We start from the raw sequence: 22634 nt of genomic DNA, 5'->3' as shown, positions 1-22634 counted from the left end.
GGACACTAATTGAGAGCATCTGAAGTACAAGTTAAATAAAGATGGGGAAAAAGCAGAACTCTCTGATACATACTTAAACAGCCTACTGACAAAGATAGCCGTAGTGTGACAGAACATTAGGCAGAAGGGAGAAAGCATAATTTTGTAGTTCTAAAAAGGAATTTCAAAGTCATTAAGTAGAACCACTTTATATTACATATGGGGACATTGAGGTCCAAAAACTTAAGTAGGTTTCAGCACATATCTTTAGTGACAAGAACTTCTAGATTTAATGCCCAAGTTAATTAGTGCTCTCTTCACTCACTTTGTTGAGTGATATAATAGCAGTCATTAAGAGTGCTATCTCTTGCCCCCCTACAATTGTTATTGATATCTTTTAGTTTTATGTCACCTTCATTTCCAAATATATTCCTTCCCTCTCTCCCCTGCCTAGAGAGCTATCATGTAATAAAAAAAGAAAAGAGTATTTGTGTGCGTGTGTGTGTGTATTTAGGAAAATTAACTAACACATCAACTAATTTTGACACTATATATAAGGTTTTTCTACTCATAGTTCTGCAAAGAAGGTAGGGAAGTATATATTTTATGGACTATAAATATGGGTCATTATAGTTACACATTATTCCATCTTTCTTCCCTATTTACATCATTGGAGTCATTATATATATTTATTTCTACTTCCTTTCTATCAATTTATATGTTTTCTCAATGCTTCTCAATGTTTTTCATTAGAATATGCCATTTCTAAGAGATACCCATTAAATAGTAGAAATAAATATTGATAGAATTTGTCATCCCATCATATATAAAGACACACTACTAACCAATCAGTGGAGCCTACTTTTAAAGTTATTTTTTCACTGGTAGTGATAAGTTTGAGTGGTATTGTGAATAATTTTACCTGATTCCCATTTTATTCAATAGTATGCTTTAAAAAGAGAGAGAGAGAATTGAAAGAATTGGTAGGACATTCCATAGCTATGGAACAGTCCAAATGGAGTGAATTGGCCAGTGATCTGACCAATAGAGCTAAGCCATGAGAATTAGTATTTGGAGATTAGATATAAGATGGTGGTTCAATGGCTGATCTGTTTCTCAGGGTATTGTCAAGCTATTTTGATGATATTATGTGTCTCCAGTAGGCAAGTAGATAAATTAACTTGGTGATCTCCTTGGAAATATGGTGAAAATGCTAATTGTCCCCTCCCATTAACATTCTTTAGCATATTGCAGCCATTTGTTACCATTATTTATAGAACATTTGCTAATTGTTGATTAACAGTAGTTTAGACATTTCTACAACATTCTGTTAAGGCATCAACTTTGTTTTTAATGTTTTTATTCATTTAAAAAAAACTTTCCCAATTATATGCAAAGAATTTTTGACATTGAGTGAATATTTTTCTAAAATGTTGAGTTCCAAATTCTTTCCCTCCCTCCTGCCCCACTCCTCTCCTTGTGTAGGAACATTTTGATATTAATTATACATATGTCATGAAAAACATATTTCTATATTAGCCGTGTTAAGACATAACATAGACCCCTCCCAAAAATCCAAGAAAAATAAAGTTTAAAAAATTATGCTTCCATTTGCATTCAAAGACCATTAGTTCTCTTTCTCTGGAATTGGGTAGCATTTTTCATCGTGGGCCCTTTTTAATTGTCTTGGATCATTTTCTTGATCAGAGTAGCTCTCCACAGAAATGTATCAACTTTATCAAATGGAGAAATGGCCTTATTATAAATTTGATTATTATTAATGTTCAAACATTTCCAAACTGTGGTAGATGTTTGCCATATAAGGTCAAATAAAATTCGTATTGTTTTCTAGTTCTTTAGGATGCTACTACCTGAACATGAAAATAAGGGAGAAAATTAGAAATTAAATTATTAAATATATGAAAGATTAACAGTATGATTCTTGTTGTCCCAAACTTTAGAGATTCTTGTTTCCTACAGATGTATGGCCTGAAGACACATTCTAAAACTTGCTGTGATTTCAAGCTTATGTTTGTTACTGTGAAGAATAATGGGGGGCAGCTAGGTGTGACTCAGTGGATTGAAAGTCAGACTTGGAGATGAGAGATCCTGGGTTCAAGAAATTGACCTCAGACACTTCTTAGCAATGTAACCCTGAGCAAATCATTTAGCCCTCATTGCTTAGCCCTTACTGCTTTTCTGCCTTGGAACCAATACACAGACTTGAGTCTAAGACAGAAGGTTAAAAAAAATGACCCAAAGGGATGCAGAACATAGTGTTCTGGCAGTGATTCGATATATAGATAAAACAAAAATGATTTGATATAGATATGACTCATGTTAAGTCTTAGGTCAGGTTTAAGATAGTCCTGCAAAGATATTCTTAATGGCTCCCAACTTTTTTGGTTGCAATGGAATGACATAATGGATAGAAGGAAAGATTGGCCTGAATGTCAGAAATAATAAAGTAATAATAGCTCACTATAACTAATACTTAGTGCTTTAAAGTTTGCAAAATGCTTTGCAGATGTCTCATGTTATCCTTACAGCTGGCTTGTGAGGTAAGTGCTGTCATTATCCCCATTTTACATATGAGGATTCAGAGAGGTTAGAGGACTTGGCCAGTGTCTGAGGCTGAATTTGACCTCTGGTCATCTTGACTCCAGGTCCAGAGCCCTGAGCACTATCCCACCTACGCCTGAGTTCAAGTCCCACCTCTACTTGTGTGATTCTGAGCAAGTTCTTATACCTCTTAATGTCCCATGGGATTCTGTAAGAGTCTAAATTGTAGAAGTGCTTACCTCCCTGGTAGAGGAGAATTCTTCATCTCAGAGTCTCTCAGAATTGGGGAAATAGCAGGTCTAATGCCTAGAAATCTTTTTGATATGTGTAAATCACTCAGATACCCCATTGGTTGTTTCTCATCACTTATTAATGAGCATGGCCTTTAAGTGAGGCAGAAACCTTCAAATGCTATGTTTTCTTTTGATGAGAGAGAAAGAGCAAGAGAGAGAGAGAGAGAGAAGAGAAAAAAAAGAGAGAAAGAGAGAGAGAAAGAAAGAAAGAGAGAAAGAAAAAGGAGAGAGCAAGAGAAAGAAAAGAGACAAGAGAGAGAACAAGAGAAAGAGATGAGACAGAGAGAGCTTGAGAGATTTCTACCTGCCTGGCAGGACAATAATGGTACATATGCATTCCCCAAAATTACCACTCACTAATACAAAGCCAACACTTAAAAAAAAAAAAAACTCAGTGACAGAAAAAGATAAGAACTTAAGTTAAAACAGTAGCACAGCGTCTGAGAAATGCATCAATAGTACAGTAAATAGTGGCAGGCTCCACAGCCTTGGACTGCTACTTGGTGTTCTAGTTCACAGGAGGGCAGACCCGCAGAGTCTTGAGCAACTCCTTGATTTGATAAAGACGTGAAGTTTGCTTGTGGAATTAGGTGTCAAAAGGATTGTAGCTAATGAGTCTTTGTGAAGTGGTTGAGTTTTCTGTGTTCTCTCTTTGTTTTCTTGAGGACAAAATCACGCATAAGCTAACACAAAATGTTCCCTGATGTATCAATCGTGTTGGAACAAATTCCTGTTTTGAAACAAGCCTCATAGCAGAACTGACTGTGCTTCCCTATTTGTGTACAAGGTGCCATGCCACTTGTTGCCCCTCTCTGCGTTGTGAAAAATCTTTAAATGAAAGAAAAAAAATTGGCAATAAATTCAGAGCATAATGATTTGGAGAAAATCCAAATTAGTGTAAGTTTTTTAACTTGAGTATTTTTTATGTGAACATTAAGGGTTAAAATAAAATCCTCATTCCTTTGCACAAGAAACAAGGGTTCTGTTTCTGCTCCTGTGTGTGACCATCATGATTATTTTCTCTACTTTGGGGAAGTATTTATTTAAAATTTTGTTTGTGTGAGGTTTTCTTTGGAAGACATGGACAAGGAGACATTATTCCTTTGTGTGTCTAAGATCTCATTAACTAACCCAACATTTAGTATGTTTTATTCTTGTCTTTCTTACATTTGAAGGCTAGGGGAGGAAAATGAGAATATCAAATTCCAAATCCAAACCATCTCATGATTGCTTTTTAGCATCAATATGTAAAAGGCTTCCCTTTTGACTCTTTTCTCTGTTGCACAGGACAATATGATACTTATTTGGGGGAAGGGCTCTGAAGAGTGTCATATTTTAATTTTACAATACTATAGTCAGCTCTAGGAAGTAGACGTGCATTTTTTTTGAGTTGCAAAAAAGGAATTTAAGGCTAAAGGAGTAGTAAAAGCTAAATTAAAAACAAAACAAAACCTTGATGGGACCAGAAGTACTGGACATTAATGGGCACACAAGGACCTGAATGGTTAAAATGTGTTCTCATCCCTGATTTTATAAATTAGGAAACCAAGGCTCAAATTTATATAGATGATGGCACCAGGATAGGAACCTAGATTGTCTGATTCTAAATTTAGTGTTCTTTCTACTGTATTATGCTTCTTGTCCTATGCAAAGCTACAAGTAGTGCAAAAATAAATCTAATTCCTTTCTTTTTTAAGTTGAAATGAGTGGAGGGGAACTAGATCTTCTTCCCAGGGATTTATAATATTTGACAATTTATTTAATTGCTTGGGCAAACATTGCATAGATTCAGGAGTTTGAAAGGACCTTGTAGTCCAACTCCATACCTGAAAAAGGATTTCCTCTCTGATACATATGGCATGCTTACCTCACTTTTGCCTGTAGATTCCTTCCTTCCTTCCTCCCTTCCTTCCTTCCTTCTCCCCTTCCTTTCTGCTTTAGAATAAATTCTAAGGCAGAAGAGTGATAAAGGACTAGGCAGTGGGGGGTTAAGTGACTTCCCCAGGGTCATACACCTAGGAAGTATCTGAGGCCAGATTTGAACCTAAGACCCCCCGTCTCTCTAAGCCTGTTCTTAATGTACATGTCTCCCTTTTATAGATACTCGCTAAGTACTCCTTTAATAAAAGATGCCACAATTTTTCTAGGCATCAAAGGTAAGTTCACTGGCCTATAGTTTTCAGTCTAAGGGTTTGTTTAGGTAATGTAATTTACACCTAGCCTCTAGTTAGAAAGGTTGGCAACAGATATAAAATCTTTCATTTAACAAAAATTTCACTGATGGCATAGATTTAGCACTGAAAAGTCAATCAGAAACCCATTTACTTTAATATCTTCCTTTTATATACTTTTACATCACCTTCATTTTTGAATATATGTATTTTCCTCTCCTAACAGGCCATTCCTTATAATAACAATTAATAAAAAGGACAGTTCAGCAAAACTAACCAGAGTATCTTCTAAGTCTGACAGCATACTGTTATACCTAATAGTTCCCTGCTCTTGCATGGAAAAAGAGGGGTCTGTTTTTAATCTCTTCTCCAGGAAATAGACTTAGTTTTCATAATTACCACTGTATTCAGCTATTTTGGTTTTTCTATTCATGTTGTTTGAGTCATTATGCATATTGTTTTACTGGTTCTGCTTACTTTGTTTTTCATTAGTTCATAGAATTCTTCTCAGGCTTCTCTATGTTCCACATTTACTGTTTATTGCATTAATGAAACACAATTTAGTTGTTCCTCAGTCAAATAAATTTACTTTATTTCTGGTTCTTTTTGCTACTATAAAAAAGTGATGGTGTGAATAGTTTCTTTTTATTTTTAATATTCTTGGGTTAGATTTCTAGTTGTGTGATCTCCAAGGTCCAAGAGCCAAGGAACTGGACATTGTGGTGCCTTTCTTAGTTTAAATTCTACTGCCCTCCCTCTCTCCTCTGATTGTCCCAATTTAGAGCCCCATCAGCAGTTCCTTAGTATTCCTGTCTTTCCACAGCCCTGCCAACATGAACTATTTTCATCTTTTTCTGTCTTTAACAGTTAGCTGGGTATGTGAGGTGAACTCTCATAATTGGTTTTTTTTTGTATTTGTCATTTGTCAACTGGAACATTCTTTCAGATGGTTGTGAATACTCTGCAATTCTTGTTTTGAGAACTACTAGTTCATATCTTTTGATCATGAGGAAAGATTATTTCTTTGTATTTTGTTATTTTATATATTTTAAGTATCAAATTCTTATCAGAGATATTTTCTCCAGTTGATTGTTTCCCTTCTTAACAAAGTCACTTTGATTTTGTTCATGCAAAAGCTTTTCAGTTTTGTATATTTGGAATTAACTATTTTATCTTTTGTGATTACTTTTGGTAATCACAAACCTACACCTTACCAGTAAAAGATTCCTGCTTTCATACTCTTGCATTTTTTATTATTATATGACCATATTCAGGTCAAGCATCCATTTTGAGCTTTTGTTGTATAAAGTATAAGACATTGATCTAAACCCAATTTTTTTGAATCACTTCCTATTTTTCCTAGTAGTTCTTATAAAAGAGAATTCTTCCTAAGGATTTCATTCCCTTGAGTTTATGGTACAATATAATAATCAAGTTCATTCATTTCTGATCCATCCTTATCTAATCTGTTCTATTCATTCACTTTTTTGTTTTTTATCCAGTATCAAATAGTTTTGATGATAACATACAGTATTTGAAATGTGGAGATGTTGTTACATCTTCATTCCTACTTTTTTCATTATTTCCCTTGAAATTGTATACCTCTCCCTTCCATCTTTTCCCTCCCCCCCTACAAATTATTTTAGTTGTTATTTTGCCTAGCAAGTAACTCCTTGGTACTTTTATTGTTAGAGCACACTGAATTGGTACATTTATTTAGAAAGTATCATTTTATCAAAAGTTGGAACTGCCCAACCACAAACAGTGAATATCTCTAATTATTCAAGTCACTAAATTTTTTAAATAGTGTTTTGTAAATGTATTTGGAGAAATCTTGAGAATGTCACAATAGGCTAAAACCTAAATAACATGCATTTTCCCATTATTTTGTATGAAACATCTTTTTATTATTTCCTTCTGAATTTGTTTACTGCTATATAGAGATGTCATTTTATGGGTTTATTTTCTATTTTGCTACTCTACTAAGTTTATTTATGCTTATTTCTTTGCTCATTCTCTGAGGTTTTCTAAGGAAACCATCATGTCATTTGGGGACAATTTTGTCTCCTCTTCAGCTATATTTTTTAGTCTTTGATTTCTTTTCTTTATTACTATTGCTAACATTTCTAGAACTGTGTCAAATAACAGTGAAGAAAAGAGACCTTTGTTTATTCCATAATTCTTCCAAAAGCTGTTAATATTTTTTTATTATAAGTAATATTGACTTTTGGTTTTAGGTGTATGTACTTTTTATCATTTTAATAGTCTCTTCTGGCTCTCTGCCCCTCATTTTAAATAGTATGCATATCTTTTGCCTTTTTGTAAAGGTGGAAACTGCCATTAGTTGTGGAGAGGAGATATTTTTCAAAAGGATATGTGGGTTTTTCTATTACCTTTAGAATTTATTTTTCATTGGACTGTCAGTCATTAAAATCTATTTTTTGCTTTCAAGACTTTGTTTTATTTCTGTAGCATCTCCTTAGGAAAGTTCAGAGTAACAGAACAAACAGCTAAGTCTTTATTCCTCCTTCCTGCCTCCTTCTAACATAGGTCAGTAGCATGACGGAGTGGAAAGTTTTTACAAACACTTGCCATCTGTGCCTTTGGGCAAATTACTTCACTTCTTAACTCTCAGTTTTCTCATTTGTAAAATTGAGATCATAATATGATTCATGAAGTCATTCTGAGGAAAGTGCTTTATAAGTCTTAAAGGAATATATGCATGTGAATGAGTATTATAAAAGTTAATTTCATTATTATTCAAACAACTTAATTGAGTATCATTATCACTATTCTTCATGTCTCACATACTGTTCTCCTTTATGGACTTTTTACATTCCAACTAAACAGTCCCTTGAAGTTGACATTTCATCCACCACTTCTAGCCTTTCATTTTTGGAAGTCCTTCAGAGTGAAGTAGCACCTCTTATACAGAACCTCTTTTGGGTGTCCTGACCTGTGATTTAACAGAAAAGTTGTTCAATAGCTTATCTGTCCTTCACATATGGATTTACCTCTGTATCGTCTGTATAATTGTTTCCCATCTTTTTTCCTTCAGTGCCATTTCTATTATGTCATTCAGCATATTGGGTACTGCATTGTAGTCTAAATATAATGAATGTTTATTGATTTATACATACGGTAACTTGACTGTATGATGGAGAAAGTACTTTGTTGTAGAAAACTTGACCTTCCTCAAATTTCATCTTTGGTGCTCTGGGTTAGCGGTTTAATTAAGTTGCATGCCAAGCTGTCTGTAAACTTGTATAGAACTCTCTACATAAAAATTTGGGTTAATTGCTATTTCTGTTTTCCTTCACTTTCCCATTTTTCTGCTTCCTTCCATGCTCCTACTTCGATCTTGGCACCTAGGATGCTATTTTTTTTCTTTCTCCCTCTTTTTCTTTTCCCAGTGACAACCTAGCAGTATTTTCTTTCTTCCACTCACAGACTCACTGAAATGTTACTTTTCCATGAATCTACTTTTGATCCCCCCAGGAGAAAATCTCTCCTTATTTCACTCCATTCTCCCATGACACCATACAGGCTCTATAGAACTTAAAAACATTTATGCCTGTGTTGTAGTTCTTCATTTTATAATCTTTCTTCTACTTGATTACATAGTCTTTGAGGACAGGGACCTCTCTTTTGTCTCTTTTTTGTATTCTCCACCCCTTGGACCTTGTACTCAGTTGCCCCATTAAATATTTAATTTAAATGAATTGATAACTGATTGTGCTGTGGATAGCACTACATTTATGGGCTTTTTGTTTAAAAAAAAAAAAAAGGCCAACTTCACTGAATATTGAAGTGCAGATTCAAGTAGAATAGGATAGGAATGAAAAATGACTGACTTTTAATCAGCTAATTTACTTGCTATATCTGTTTAATAGTTTTTGGTATTTCCAGTGCCCTAACATAGTACCTAGCACATTGTAGGTACTGAATAAAATCTTGTTTGATTTGATATATTGGGTTTAGTTACCCACCTCTGAACATAGGTTCACAGTTATTTTAAAGCCATTTACATATTAGTATTTACATCTTAAGCTTTAGATTTCCTATTTCTAAACTCCTGGGAGGTGAGAGAGCCGGCTTCTGCATTTGGAGCAATAATGAATACAAAACAAATGAGTTGAATGCCTACTAGAGCTGATATGAGCTAAACACCGCCCTCGCGGCGAAGCCCCCCCCCCCCCCCCCGGACTTTTTTGAAAGCCTTTTTGGCCAGGGAAGTAGTATCTACTGTAGTTGAACTTCCACTTTGCCCTTTTCCCCCATAGTCAGCGCTATGGTTAATTAACCACTGCAGTTGCTTGTGTATGCATCATTGGGTTCTCCTTCCCCTCCCGCCCCTCCGCCCCTCCCCCCAAACCGGACATGGCTCTTATTCTCCAAGTAATGATAGTAATTGGTGCTAGGACAGACCTTTTACTCATCCTTCTCTGAGCACATTTCTTATGGCAGGTGTCTAGTTTTTAATTAAGTGCTAATGAGCATGCCTAGCAGACCGTGAGGCTGCTGCCAACTTCTCCAGTTTTATGTCTCGCTGTTGCTGAGCCCCCTTAACAGGTGACAGAGCAGGAATTAGTGTCTTTGAAACGACAGGAAGGTGATTATATGCATAAAGTAATTGTTACTGTGATCTTAAAATGGTAAATGCCTCGTTTAGATACACTTTTCAAGAGTCCTCTTCTCGGTGGCTCTGCTCTGGCCTCGTCCCTATCTTTTTTCTCATTAGGCATGGCTTTACTTGGGGGGGGGAGGGGTGGTAAGGGAGATTTATGTGGAAGGTGCTGGGGGGCCCCCCTCTCCCCGAGAAGGTTGGTTTGTTTTTCAGATGAGGGGTGGAAAGGGGGAGGCTTGCAATGGATTTTTAAATTCTATACAAATATTTTCCTGATTTCTGATGATAAATCACACAATTTTACCTTATACTCGGAAGGTAGAGAGATTTGAAGAGAGTATTTATTGTTCTGTTTAGAAATCAGTGAGAGGGTAGTGCTTGGGGCCCTCACTGAAGAACGAGCATGATTTAGTGCAGTAGGGACAGTCTAGGCGGGCCATCAATAAAACAAGCAGTTGAGGCCTAGGGAAGTTACCACAAATCAGGCCCTTAATTTTGGGATCTGACAGGGCACCTTAGAAATTAAGCTTTAATCATTTTTACTTTCTTCTAAACCTAGTTTTATACCTGGCAGCTGAAATGTGGCTAAATTTATGTTGCATTGCCTTTTTTTGAGAATTTTTTCATTGCACTCAGTAAGCTATTAAGTGTAATTTGAGAGAAAAGAATACCTTTTTAAATGCGGGCAGATTTATTGTAGGGTGGGGAGAGAGGGTGATGGCAGAGAGTGTTGTATTCGTGAAGGGAGGCAGAGGCGAGGTTGGAGGGGAGAAGGGAGGATCCTTGTCCCTGCCAGCTGATCTCTAGCCCTGTGCCCTGGGCTGGTACCTGAGCATCTAGGCACTTCTCTGTAAATGAGGATAATTGAGGTTCCCTGTAGCCCCTCCTATCTCTATCCTTGCGGGCTTCTGGGTGTAAATCATTTACACTGGCCACTCCCTGGGGAGGGGCCAATCACCGAAGTGCACTCTGGGGCGGAAGGGACCATGCCCAGCGGGGAAGACTTCTTTACAAAAATCAGGAAAATAATGGCCCAGATTTTCTTCCCGTTCATTTACTTCAAGTAAACAGTACTTCGCTTCACCAGGGAGTCGATTCCATTATTTAGGGTGTTCTCATTTTTCAGTTATTCCAATTACTGCAAACCCATATCTGCCTCCCTGCTGTTAACTTTAAAAAAACAAAACAAAACACTTTAACTTGGATCTTAGAATCGATTCTGTATATGGGTTCCAAAGCCAAAGAAAGAGTGGTCAGGCCTTGATGACTTGCTCAGGGTCACACAGTTAGGAAGGTCCTGAGGGTGGATTTGAACTGTTGTCTCCAGGCCCAGCCCACAATCCACTGAGCCACCTAGTTGGCTGCTGCCTTCCAGGCTACTTCCAATAGATGATCCTCGTTCTGACCTCAGGAGTAAAGCAGAATAAATTTAACTCCTCTTCTGCAGGACAGCCCTTCAATAAGAAAGCTACTGTTTTCCTGCCTGGTTTCTTTATTCCTTTTACCAATGACCAAAATCAGCTTGGTAGTCTTTGCCAGGGTGGTTTTAGAGTAATGCAAGGTATGTGGTTGGAAGGAGATGAGAGATAAATTTATAAATGGAGATCCTGAAAATGTTGCCACTGATCTTACTTAGTTAAATAACCTAATGGGCCTGTGGTAATTAAAAGTAACACATTTTTAGGGTGAATCATCATAATACTAGCTAATGTTTATATAGTACTTACTATGTGTCAGATATTGTGCTAATTGCTTTATAATTATTGTCTCAGACTATTCTCATAGCAACCCTAGCTGGTAGGTGCTTTTATTGCCCCATTTTACAGACAAGGAAACTGAGGCAAACTGGTTAAGTGACTTGCCCAGGATCACACAGCTAGCAGTTGTCTGAGGTTGGTTTTGAACTCGGGTCTTCTGACTCTAGGCCATTGTGGCATCTAGCATCTAGGGATGGAGGAATTATAGTTCAGGAAGAGTTGGGTGTGGGTTAAAAAATAATAATACATGAATCATGATCCTTGACCGTAAAGCTAACCCATGTTTATTTTTTCTCTCTCCTCTTCCCTCTGTGTCTTCTTTCTCTCTTTGCCTCTTATACCTCTTCTTCCTTTCTCCTCATGCCCTCATTTCATGGTTCTGTTTTCTTCTGGGAATGGCCAACGACCCCCTGCCCACAGCAGCAGCAATTGCAGGCTCAGCATCTCTCTCATGGCCACGGACCTCCAGTGCCTCTCACACCTCACCCATCGGGACTCCAGCCTCCTGGGATTCCTCCCCTTGGAAGCAGCGCTGGCCTCCTCGCCCTCTCTAGTGCATTGAGCGGGCAGTCTCACTTGGCAATAAAAGATGACAAGAAACATCACGATGCAGACCACCACAGAGGTGAGAGGCATGGCAAGCCTGATTAGGACCTGATTCTTTGTCAAATGAATATTCATACAATGCTGCAAAGTTGTGTCCATCTCCTAAAGAAATCCCAAGTTTATATAAAATGAGTGAAAAGGAACTGTCAAAAACCTTTTTTTTAAAAAAAAATTTTTTTTAAACCACTGAAACACTGAAGTTTTCAGTGTTGGAAATGATGGGAATTTAGAGGCTTTCTCTCACTATAGATTGTGGGCCTTTTTTTTTTTTTTTTTTTTTTGACATCTTGGCAACTGCTTAATGTAATGTCAGTGGCCTGCACCATATTATGGAAAACTGTTAACTGCTTTAATTGGGTGATTTTCAAAGAAAGTAATGTTGTGAAATGGGGTGAAATGAAAGTTAAATTTGAAAGTGAATGTGTTCAAATGAAAGGTTAGATAATTGCATCTGTTACTACTTAGTTTCATATAGGCTTTAATTCTAGTATGCATTAAATATTGGGCAAAATTGCACTTGACTAATTTTTGAAGAAAAGTAATTTATTCTGTCATGAAATTTAAAAAATAGGCTTTGTGTATGGTTAAACTGTAAATCTTATGTTTACAAAATACTGTAATTTTCAGGAAATCACTGTATTAGGAATGTGCAATGACTTATATAAATAAAAGCCATTTTTAAAACTGTTCGGGGCTTGTGTTCTAATTTTTCCCCCCTTTTTTTTATTTCTGTTCTTGCCTCTCTGTGTCTGAACGGGCATGTCTGTGCGTTTCTTGGTAACCACGGGATCAGACAGAGAACCGGGCACAGTAAGTACTGAAACTCCTCACATAAAAACAGTCCATTTTCCCAACACTTGCCCAGACTTCACTTCTCTTTCTCCCTCCCAACACACACTCACACACACAGCGTCCTGTTTTGTTCATTTTTGTTTTGTGTTTTAATGAAAATCTTGGTTTTCCTTCCTAAAGGATCAAGTTCTTTGGGTTAGGCTACAAGACAATTATTTGGTTTAAAAGTTTTGTCATTAGTGACAAAGTATAGGCAATTGCCTGTTGTAATTGTTGAGGGTTTGGTGTGTATTTTTCTCAGACCCATACTGATAATAAACTCATAGTTGTACATGGACTTCAGGTTGTCTGTAAGAGATGTGTATAGACTCCTTTTAAGGGAACCCTCCAGGTGAGAAATCTGAATTCATAGGGAGCAAGTGTTACTTGTAACTGAGTAGTTGATTATACCCCTAAGAATATGGCTTAGCTACTTGATTTGCCCTGACTCCATAGTTTCCCTTAAGTATTTGCCCCTAGCGTAAACTTCAATTTAAATTAAGTTAGATTAAAATCTGTATCTGAGGTAAATCAAGGCAGTTTAGGTGAAGGTACTGTGTGCATATGGGTTTTGTTTAGCTTTGGTCCATTTTGTATCCTCCACAGTGCGCCTCTGTGTCTCCTTCCTGGTTGGCACTGTTTGATGAAAATGGGCTTTAGAGACTAGAACAACAATAAAAAGAAACTAAGAATAGGAGCTATTACTGCCTGCTATCATGATTTCTCTTGTCTTTGGTCCCTTTCCCATTTAACCTCCCCTCCACCAATTTTAGAGAATGAAGAGTTGTGTTCATCTCATGTGTGATAATTACTGTATGAGATAAACTAAGATATTCTACTTAACTTTTTGTTCCTTATTACATTTCATAGCAAAGATCTTTGGAGCTTTAGGAAGGAGACCCCTAAATGCTTGTAAAAATGTAAATTCCTCCCTACCCCTTTTCTACATAAGCTCAGAAGTTAACAATAGTTACTCTTGAAAATCTTTATGAAAATGTGTTTTATTGAACTGTTGCCAAGAAGACTGATATTTGGTGGACTCCTCTGATTGTTACTTTAAAAAAAAAAATTCTGTCAGATACTTTCTTCAGAATGTGCAAAGAAAACATCTGAGCTAGGGAATGTTGTACATGGTGTCAAATGATGAAGGTAAATGGAACTTTTAGTATTTAATGTCAGGATTTGTACATTTTATCATCCATGGCTAGTTCCATAAATTGCTAGCATTTTCCTTTTTCCTGTTTTTGTTCTAGAGCAAGGGTTCTTCAGCTTTTTGTGTGTGTTAAACAGGCCTATGAAGTCTACGGACCCCTTCTGAGAATAATATTTTTAAATACATGAAATAAAATAAAATACACTGGGTATAAAGGAAACCAATTTAGTGAAATGCAGTTATCAAAATATTTTTTAAAAGAATTCATGGATTCCCAGGTTAAGAATGTCTATTCTGGAATGTCAAAAGGTAGAAACTACCATTAGATTAGATAATATAAATAGCATATAAGGGATTATTTGTTTGTGTGTGTCCCTGAATATAAAGAAGCACATTTATGTATGTGTATGTGTGTTTATATGTGTATGTACGTGTGTGTATAATGATGTACCCATATGACACCCTATATCAGGCACTGGACTAAAAAATGCTTTATAATTAGATCTTAGTTGATTCTAACAACAGTTCTGGAAAGGTGGGTGCTATTATTTTCCCCATTTTTACAGGTGAAACCCAGTGCCCTATCTACTGTGTACGTGTACACAGTCTGTATAATTTTTTTAAAAAGGTAATACTTATCTAATAAGACAAACAAGGTGGATATCACATTGGTTGGTTCCCTGTGACAAGCTAATGAATGAAAATGGACAAGGGTTGCGTGGTGTTGGCAGGTATGGATGGGTTATAATTTGCATCATTGGAATACCCATATCAATGTGATCAAATTCCAGTGGGGAAATTGAAGTAATGAAGAGATGTCCAAAAGTCAGCAACATCTTCTATTTCCTATCTAGCAAATATATACAATCCATTGACATACTACTTATGTATGGTTTTGAACATATCGATGGGATCAATTTCCTATAATTTTTAGGAGCCTGAGTTTTTTGTTTGCTTTTTTTGTTGTTGCATAAATGGCATAAATAAGAAAATGTTTACGTATTTCCAGTGGTGGGATGAGATTTACCCTAGTTTTCCCAGGTTAGCATATATTTTTGAGAAGTTGAGAAATTTCAGCAGGATGTGATTTTAGAGAAACTTAACAAAGTTGAAAATGATTCTTTAAATTTAAATTTTTTTAGGCAAGCTGTATAATATTTTGAAGTAACTATATGCTATTTGTTTTTAGAAATTATTGAATGAGCTCCCTTGTATTGCAAAACGAAAATGCAAAGACATTGCATAAACTAATCAATAAACTAATATAAAAAACAATAACATAGCTCATTGATCTTTGCATTTTTTCCCTAATACTTTATTTTTTGTATCTCAGGAGGAATTCATGGTATTGGTTGCTTTAGTGTTTTCAGATTAAGAATACAACTAGGATTCCTATCATTTATTACCCTATTAGCTCACGAGTTTATAATGCAAAGCAGTTAGGTGTCACAGTTTTGTAATCTCACCTTTTCATAGACTTGACTTAAATGTGGCTACATAGCAAGTAGGTGAATGGTATTTCCTTTTCATCAATATGATTTGGTTACTTTTTTTCTTTTTAAAGGAATATATTTATGATTCTTGCTCTTGATTCCAAGTTGAATGTAAGAATTAAAGAGTGTTTGTGGGTAATTAGGAAAATATGCACCAATACTTTTTTTAAAAAGTAGTTATAGTTTGAAATCCTAAGCCCTAGAAAAAGGCTTAGAAAGAAACATGAGCATATGTACTGTGATGGTCACTGATGACTGTTTGTAATGGGGGATTTAGGAGAGTTGTCTGTTTTGTTACCTTTTAGCTTTTTCTTCCCTTTCTGTCCCCATATTAGCCCATTGTTTACATAAAATATAAAAGTTTTGACCCTTAGATTGGGACTAAGTTCTGTGTATTAGGGAAATATGGAAGGGAATGCCTTAGACATATTCATTCATCTTCAATATTTAATGGATTTTTTTTTTCAGGAAGGCCGGACAGTTTTATATTTACATTAGAAAATTAAGATCAAACTTGATCACATTTATGACAAAGTTTACTTAATATAAACAGAAATTACCAGTAAGTGAGACCAGCTAGAAGGGAAATACTTTATTGTTCAGTCTAAGAAGTTTCAAGGGCAGGATCTTTAGATCACATAATTCAACCATCCTAAATTCGATTGTTTTAAAATTGTGAATTGATAGGAATTTTAGGAGAATCCAATTACAAAGTGCTTTTATCTCACAAAGGCCTAAGAACCTGAAAAACTTTTCTTAGGTGTTTTTATGTTTGAAAAGTTACCAGCGTAGGACCATTAAGCAAGGAAATAAGGGCTTACTGCAGCAACAGTTAGCAGCTATAGACCCATAACTCTTAATATTTAGAATTTTATTTGAAAACAAGTTAGACCAAGTCTTTGATTGCTGGTTATAACTGAACAAAGGTCCATATAGAAAGATTTAGAATTAGTGGCATTTTCCCTGTCACTTTTGAAGACAGAAACTTGAGTTAGTCATTGGTGCTTTAGTTAAAGGGCTTAACAAGATTCTTGCCTAGGTGAGCATCTAAAGCTAAAATTCTCCTTTAGTAGTTGATGAGTACAGTCTAGAACATGTGAAAAATTGATTTACAGATATTAATTGAAGTTTAGAGATAAAAAGGGATCTTAACAATGGAGATTGACTAGCTTAGCTAGTTAGTAGTACATCTGGTACTAGAAATTAAATCTCCTGATAACTTCTCCAGAGTTATCCCCACTATACCATGCTTATTTATTTTTAAAGTTAAGTTTTTTTAATTTTTTTATAGTTTTACTAAGATGGTTCTTTTTAGGAGGTACACCCACCACAAACTTGTTGCTAAGGAAGATCTGATTTCATCTTTCTTTTCTAGCACACACATAGTGGCACTTTAAATGTTTGGGTTTATATTTCTCTTTACCTCTTTTATGGAGAGAAAAGGAATTCTTTGCACCACAACAGAATTTGTGCTCTTTTGAATAAAAGAACATTTAATATTTTAAGTATAATCTGAAATTTCTCCTAGAGTGTAGGACAGTTTAGACCAAAATTGAAATACATGTAACATATGTAACTCATATTCCAAAGTCAGTGTTCTGTAGCTTCTAAATTAATAGTGTAAAGAGCTATCTTGTCAAAGCTTTTAATCAGGTTTTTTTAATATTGTTTGTGTAATCTAATTTTTCAATACCCATGGCTAGTGCAGAGAGAAGACAGGAATGCCATATTTGGGGGCTTAAGTTTCATTTAGTTTTTGTTTTAAATTCATTATTTCACAGTTGTTTATGAGTATTTTTAAGGTCTGTAATTAGTATTATTGTCATCAGCTACATTCAGTAAAACTCTTTAAACAGCCTTCCTGTAGCCTAGCTTTTAGAAATATAAACCTTTTCAAGCAACGTTAGCCCAGAAATGCACAAATGTGTGATGGATGTGATGCATTTACACAAGTGGCTTTTACTGTCATATAGTTCTACCCTTGTTATATGCCACTGATCTCTCCTTTTCAGTAACTAACTCTGATACTCAATTTGCCAAAAGATACAAAAGGAGGGAGAGATGTTTAGCATTATGTATAATTTTCAAACTTACCTATAACAAGGAATCACTAGGAAAAAAGATGGAAGACTGAGATATTTCCTGGTTAATTTTAATTCCTGAAGAGGAAGCGAAGAAACTTTCATTAATTGTGCCTATTGTGTACCAGAGCTTTATAGTGCTGAGAGCTTTACAGATACTTTCTTAACTTGATTCTTATAACACCTGTCAGAGGAAGGTGCTATTATTGGCCCCATATTCCTAATAGAGAAGGTTAACACTCAAGTGGAATTAAAAGCCCCTTTTCTATATGTGGGGGTGGGGGTGGTACAGAATGTCCTAAAAGTCTTCATGCAATAATAAAACTTTTGAGATTGTATATTTATGCATGCACACACACGGAGGCAAAAGATAACCTTTTATGAAAACTTTAGTACTAGTTAAGGTCAATATATTCTTTTAGGTTGTTAGGCAGTAAGGATCAAGCAATTGGGGTTAAATGATTTGCCCAGAGTCACACCTCAGAAGGATCCAAGGTCCCTCCTGACTCCAGGCTTGGTGCTCTATCCACTGAGCTACCTTGCTGCTGTCCCATCAATCTTGAATTTCAGGGAAATTGATCCCAATTCTGACTTTGGACTAGCTCTCAATGTACTAGGACATTCCCCACTCTCCCTTCCCTCTCTCTATGTTACAGAAATAAGGAAACTGAGTCTGAGAAAGATTACAGAGACTTTACCAGGGTCATGCACATAGGATTTGAACTTGGATCTGTAACCTCAAACTCTGTGCCCTACTAGTAAATGCCTACTATCGAATCTGTTCTGAGTTTAAGTATTTTAAATAGATATATTCCTTTCAGGTCCATCTATTGGGGCAAACAGGGCTTTGAGGTGTGTAATAGCTGCTAATTTGCCGTTTTGCCCTATCTGCTGATAACTGAAGATTCAGCCTTAATGAGTTAGAAAGTCAATCATTTAGTCTTTAAATGTACAGCAAAATCTATGAATGACCAACTACACTGAAAAAAAAAAGTACAGCTTGTGGCAATTATTTAATTGCTGCCAGGTGTAGATAAAGAAGGCACACAGATGTGATGAGGTGCACTGTCACCTAATTGTTATAATGTTCAGTGTAAAGTTAATTGTCGATGTGTAGAGTGTGCTAGCAAATTAAGTTCCCACTGCCTGAGAATAACAGGATAAATGAGGTATCGTGAGCTCCCAATCTGTACCTCTGACACAGATACTTTTCTTGTGGGTTAGAGAAAGTCTCCAAGGGTAATCAGCATGGCAGTAAAAAAAAAAATCTGTTTGAGTGATGTGCATTATCTTCACATTAGGGAAACCTGCCCAGCTCTCTGTGTACCCATGAGTGAGTTTTCCTTTTTACGTTTGCCACGGATGGTTTCATGGTTTGAATTTGGTTGGCAGAAAAGTTCCTTTGAGGTCCCAGGATGTTTGAAGGGTATAGAACAAACATTCTGATAAGTGACAGAATGTAATGGTTCATAAAGTTTACTTCTTTTTTTTCCCTCGAGTTATTTACAAAAGCATATTGGCCCATATGGACAAGTATATTAATGTTGAGTGGGAGAAAAGTAAAAATATGAGGAATAAAATATAAGGATCAACTTTACAAATGTTTTTATGTATCATCTGATCTGACAGTTCCCAACTATTTTGAATATGAGGACCCCTGTTAACATCAAAACATCATTTAGTGCTCCATGTGATAGTGGCTTTACTCACTTAGTATTCATTGCTTAATAAAATACTGTTTTTGGAAACAATCAAAAGAAACTTTTTGTCATTTTGTGTTTTCCTCAATTAGTCTTCTTTAACACTTGTAAAATGGAAATGCATATATTTTCAGTGCATCTTGTTCAGTCCACAGAACACTTAATTGTTTCAGATGCTGCTTGTTATGCATGAATTCCTGGATAGACAGACACCTTACAGTTATTCTGAGTTGGCTGACCAGGTTCAGACTTACAGGTTGGAATCAACTAATGTAGATATTTTACTGCTTTATACTTGAGGCAGGCAGGTAGCATCCCCAAGATGTCTAGGAGAGGGAAAGGAATAACCAGGTTTATTGTTCTTTAACTTAAGGCTTATTCTGACTCAGCCAGGTGTGCTCTGACATTTGTTAGGTTACTCAATTAAAGCTACATGACTTAAGTAGAATGATTATTTCCCATTACCTTTGGACTTTTATTTCCATTATATAACCAGAGAATCTATTGAGCCTTTCAACCCAGGACATTAAAACCTTTTTCTAATTGGTGAGCTGGATAGTGCAGCACATTCAGGGAAGGAAGGAAGAGGACCTGGCACACATCTCCATAAAATTACGTTGCACAAATGGCTTTGAGAGTGCTCTGTAATGTATGGTACATTAGCCCATTTAAGATATTTTAAACATGCACTTATTCACACTGTGCCATTTTCTAACTGGCACATTCCCCTTCGAATCCATCACATCTCTGCCATTAGCTAGGGGGCTGCTCTGTCTCTCCCCCGTCCCTTCCCTTCCCCCCACCTCTGTTACATTGTGTCACAAGTCACCCACTTTTATCAGTGCTGTAGTTTCTCCATGACTGATATGCTGCATAAACCACAAAACACACAAGTGAAAAGATTTCCCTGCTGAATACGAGCCCCCATAAGTTCACATTTACTTACCAGGTGGCTCCTCTCATCGATGGAACAAGCCCATATTTATACCATTGTTCTAATATTTTGCATGTGGTATGGGTGTGTGTCAATACAGATAAGACATGCTATTCTGGGTCGTGCTTATTAATATCTGTTCAGCTCAGCAATTTGTTCCAGCTGTGGTACCAAGCAATGTTTTGGGACAGAAGAATATTAGTTTGGTATTTAACACCCTCCCCCCCCCCCCCCACCCCCACACACACTTTCTCTTCATTATAAATTTCCCTTTACCCTGATCAAAAAAACTCAAACTAAACTCTGGTGAGAAGCACAGATAATCATGAGAAACATTTCCACATTGCCCATGTTCAAAAATGTACTTATCATTCTGTATATTTAGTCCATCACCTCTCAGGAGGTAGACTGACTATCTTCATCATGGATTCTCTCAGTTTTGGTTGGCCATCACCTTGATCAGAGTTCTTAAATCCCCCAAAGTCTTTTTCTGTTTTTTTGGCAATGTCATTATTGTATATAGATTTTTTCATTTTGCTCACTACATTTCATCAGTTGATACAAATCTTCCCAGGTTTCTCTGAAAACATCTCTTTCATTTCTTACAGAACAATAACATCCCATGACATTCATACACAGTTTGTTCAGCCATTCCTCCAAATGATGGGGCATTTACTTAGTTTTCAGTTCTTTGCCATGATAAAAAGAGCTGCTATAAATATTTTTGTGCAAATGTCCATTTCCTCTTCCTCTGATCTTTTTTTAGGGTAGGTTTAGTAGTGCTATCTCAGGGTCTAAGATCCATCTGTAAAGTAAATGTATGTGCTGGTAAAAAAAACTCAGATTGCTTAAAGGGCAGGGGCCTACAATAGTTCTTTTAGGGGCAAAATTAATTTTTAGAAAATAAAATAATAGAGGAAATGAATTATAATACAAAGAGCACTGAATTTGAACTTGGAGAACCTGGATTCAAATCCTAGACCTGCTATTTACTATGTGACCTTCAAAAGTTGGTTCATTTCTCTTGACCCTCAGTTTTTAACCCATCTGTAAAAGAAGACAAGTAGGGCAGCTAATTTGCCATAATAATGCTTAAAATGCTACACTTTGGGTCAGGAAAGCCAGAATCTGAATCTTGCCTTACACATTTACTAGCTCTATGACATCAGGGTAAGAAGTCACTGATATAATAATATATTAATAACAACAATAACAATAATAATCATTTCACAAGGGTTATGAAGTTCAAGTGAGATAATATATATGAAGTATTTGCAAATCTTAAGTAGCAAAAGCTAGTAATTATTGTTATATCTCAAAATAGTCCTGTTTACTCTAAATCTATGTTTCTACGGAAATGCTGATATTTGGAGCTCTTCCCAAAGCATCTCTTGAATCTAATCTCATAAATGGTCCATAGTTTATAGGTTCAGGCTGGCGGAGGTACCAAATACAATTTAATTTTTTAAAAACTAGCATATAGTATGGCCTTTGGAATGTTGGGCACCAAATGGAGCTAGAATGATTTGTAAGATGAGTCCTTTATCAGTTAGGGTTCTTGAATACTGATTTCTGTGTTTCTGTGTTTGGTTATTTTGAGATAAATAATCAAAGCAAACTTACAGTCCTAAAGGACTATGTTGTACAACTTGAAAAGTTGACTAATTGATCCACTTAGAGTACTCAACAACACAACCAAAATGACTATGGATGTCTATAAAATTAAGTATAGTGTGTATATAAAATATATGTGTAGGTTTTAAGTAGTGTCTCTGAAAAAAAAGTTATTTCCCAAGTATAAAGACATTAGAATATGAAGTGTAAAGTGAGACACTTTCATATATTTATTTCTCCCAATAATTTTGCACTTTTAGACAATTTCTTCATCTTTTCCTTTCTCACTTATATCTTTGTGGTTATAAATGAGAGTGCCTGGGAATAGAGAGAGTGCTAGAATTGGGTGTCAAAAAAACTTGAGGTCAAATGATGTACTAGACATTACCCAGAATGTGGCCGAAGTCACTTATAACTGCCTTAGTATCCTTATCTGGAAAATGAAGATAACAATGCCAATCTTACTGGGTCAGGATGAAATGAAGTAATATTTGTAAAAAGTGCTTAGTAAACTGTAAAACTCAATATAAATGCTAACTATTATTATCCCATGTATAGAATATTTCAGGGAAAATTCTTTATTTTTAAGTATATTAATTTCATATTCAATTTTAGGTTTTCACAATTACATGTAAAAAGTCTCAAAATGACAATTCAGATTAAGCCAAATTGTGAAAAAGGGAAGAAGGTCCATTAATAAGTGTACAAGGATCCTGGTATTCATGTTTATATTTTTTGAGTTGTAGCATAATAGATCTGGGAGAGAACCCAAAGGGTATTGACCCAACCATCTGTTTTGGCAGATGAGGAAAATTAGACTCCCACCCCCCCCC

General features: G+C 35.9%; 1 protein-coding gene across 9 annotated transcripts in view; it reads left to right on the top strand.

Moving 5' to 3' along the window:
• TLE1 (TLE family member 1, transcriptional corepressor) overlaps window positions 1-22634 on the top strand; it is a 116425-nt gene that overhangs the window by 46174 nt on the left and 47617 nt on the right. For 4 of the 9 annotated variants that reach the window (XM_044658425.1, XM_044658395.1, XM_044658386.1 and 1 more), the window contains exons 7-8: window positions 11810-12014; window positions 12789-12805. In XM_044658425.1, coding sequence (XP_044514360.1) covers window positions 11810-12014; window positions 12789-12805 — 222 coding nt within the window. Of the gene's footprint in view, window positions 1-11809; window positions 12031-12788; window positions 12806-22634 lie in introns of all 9 variants that reach the window. The other 5 variants (XM_044658433.1, XM_044658411.1, XM_044658417.1 and 2 more) reach the window with 2 other exon arrangements.

This window comes from Gracilinanus agilis, chromosome 1, assembly GCF_016433145.1.
Source record: "Gracilinanus agilis isolate LMUSP501 chromosome 1, AgileGrace, whole genome shotgun sequence".
Taxonomy (NCBI): domain Eukaryota; kingdom Metazoa; phylum Chordata; class Mammalia; order Didelphimorphia; family Didelphidae; genus Gracilinanus; species Gracilinanus agilis.
Note: the sequence above shows the minus strand (reverse complement) of the source record. Positions and strands in the feature narration are given on the sequence as shown.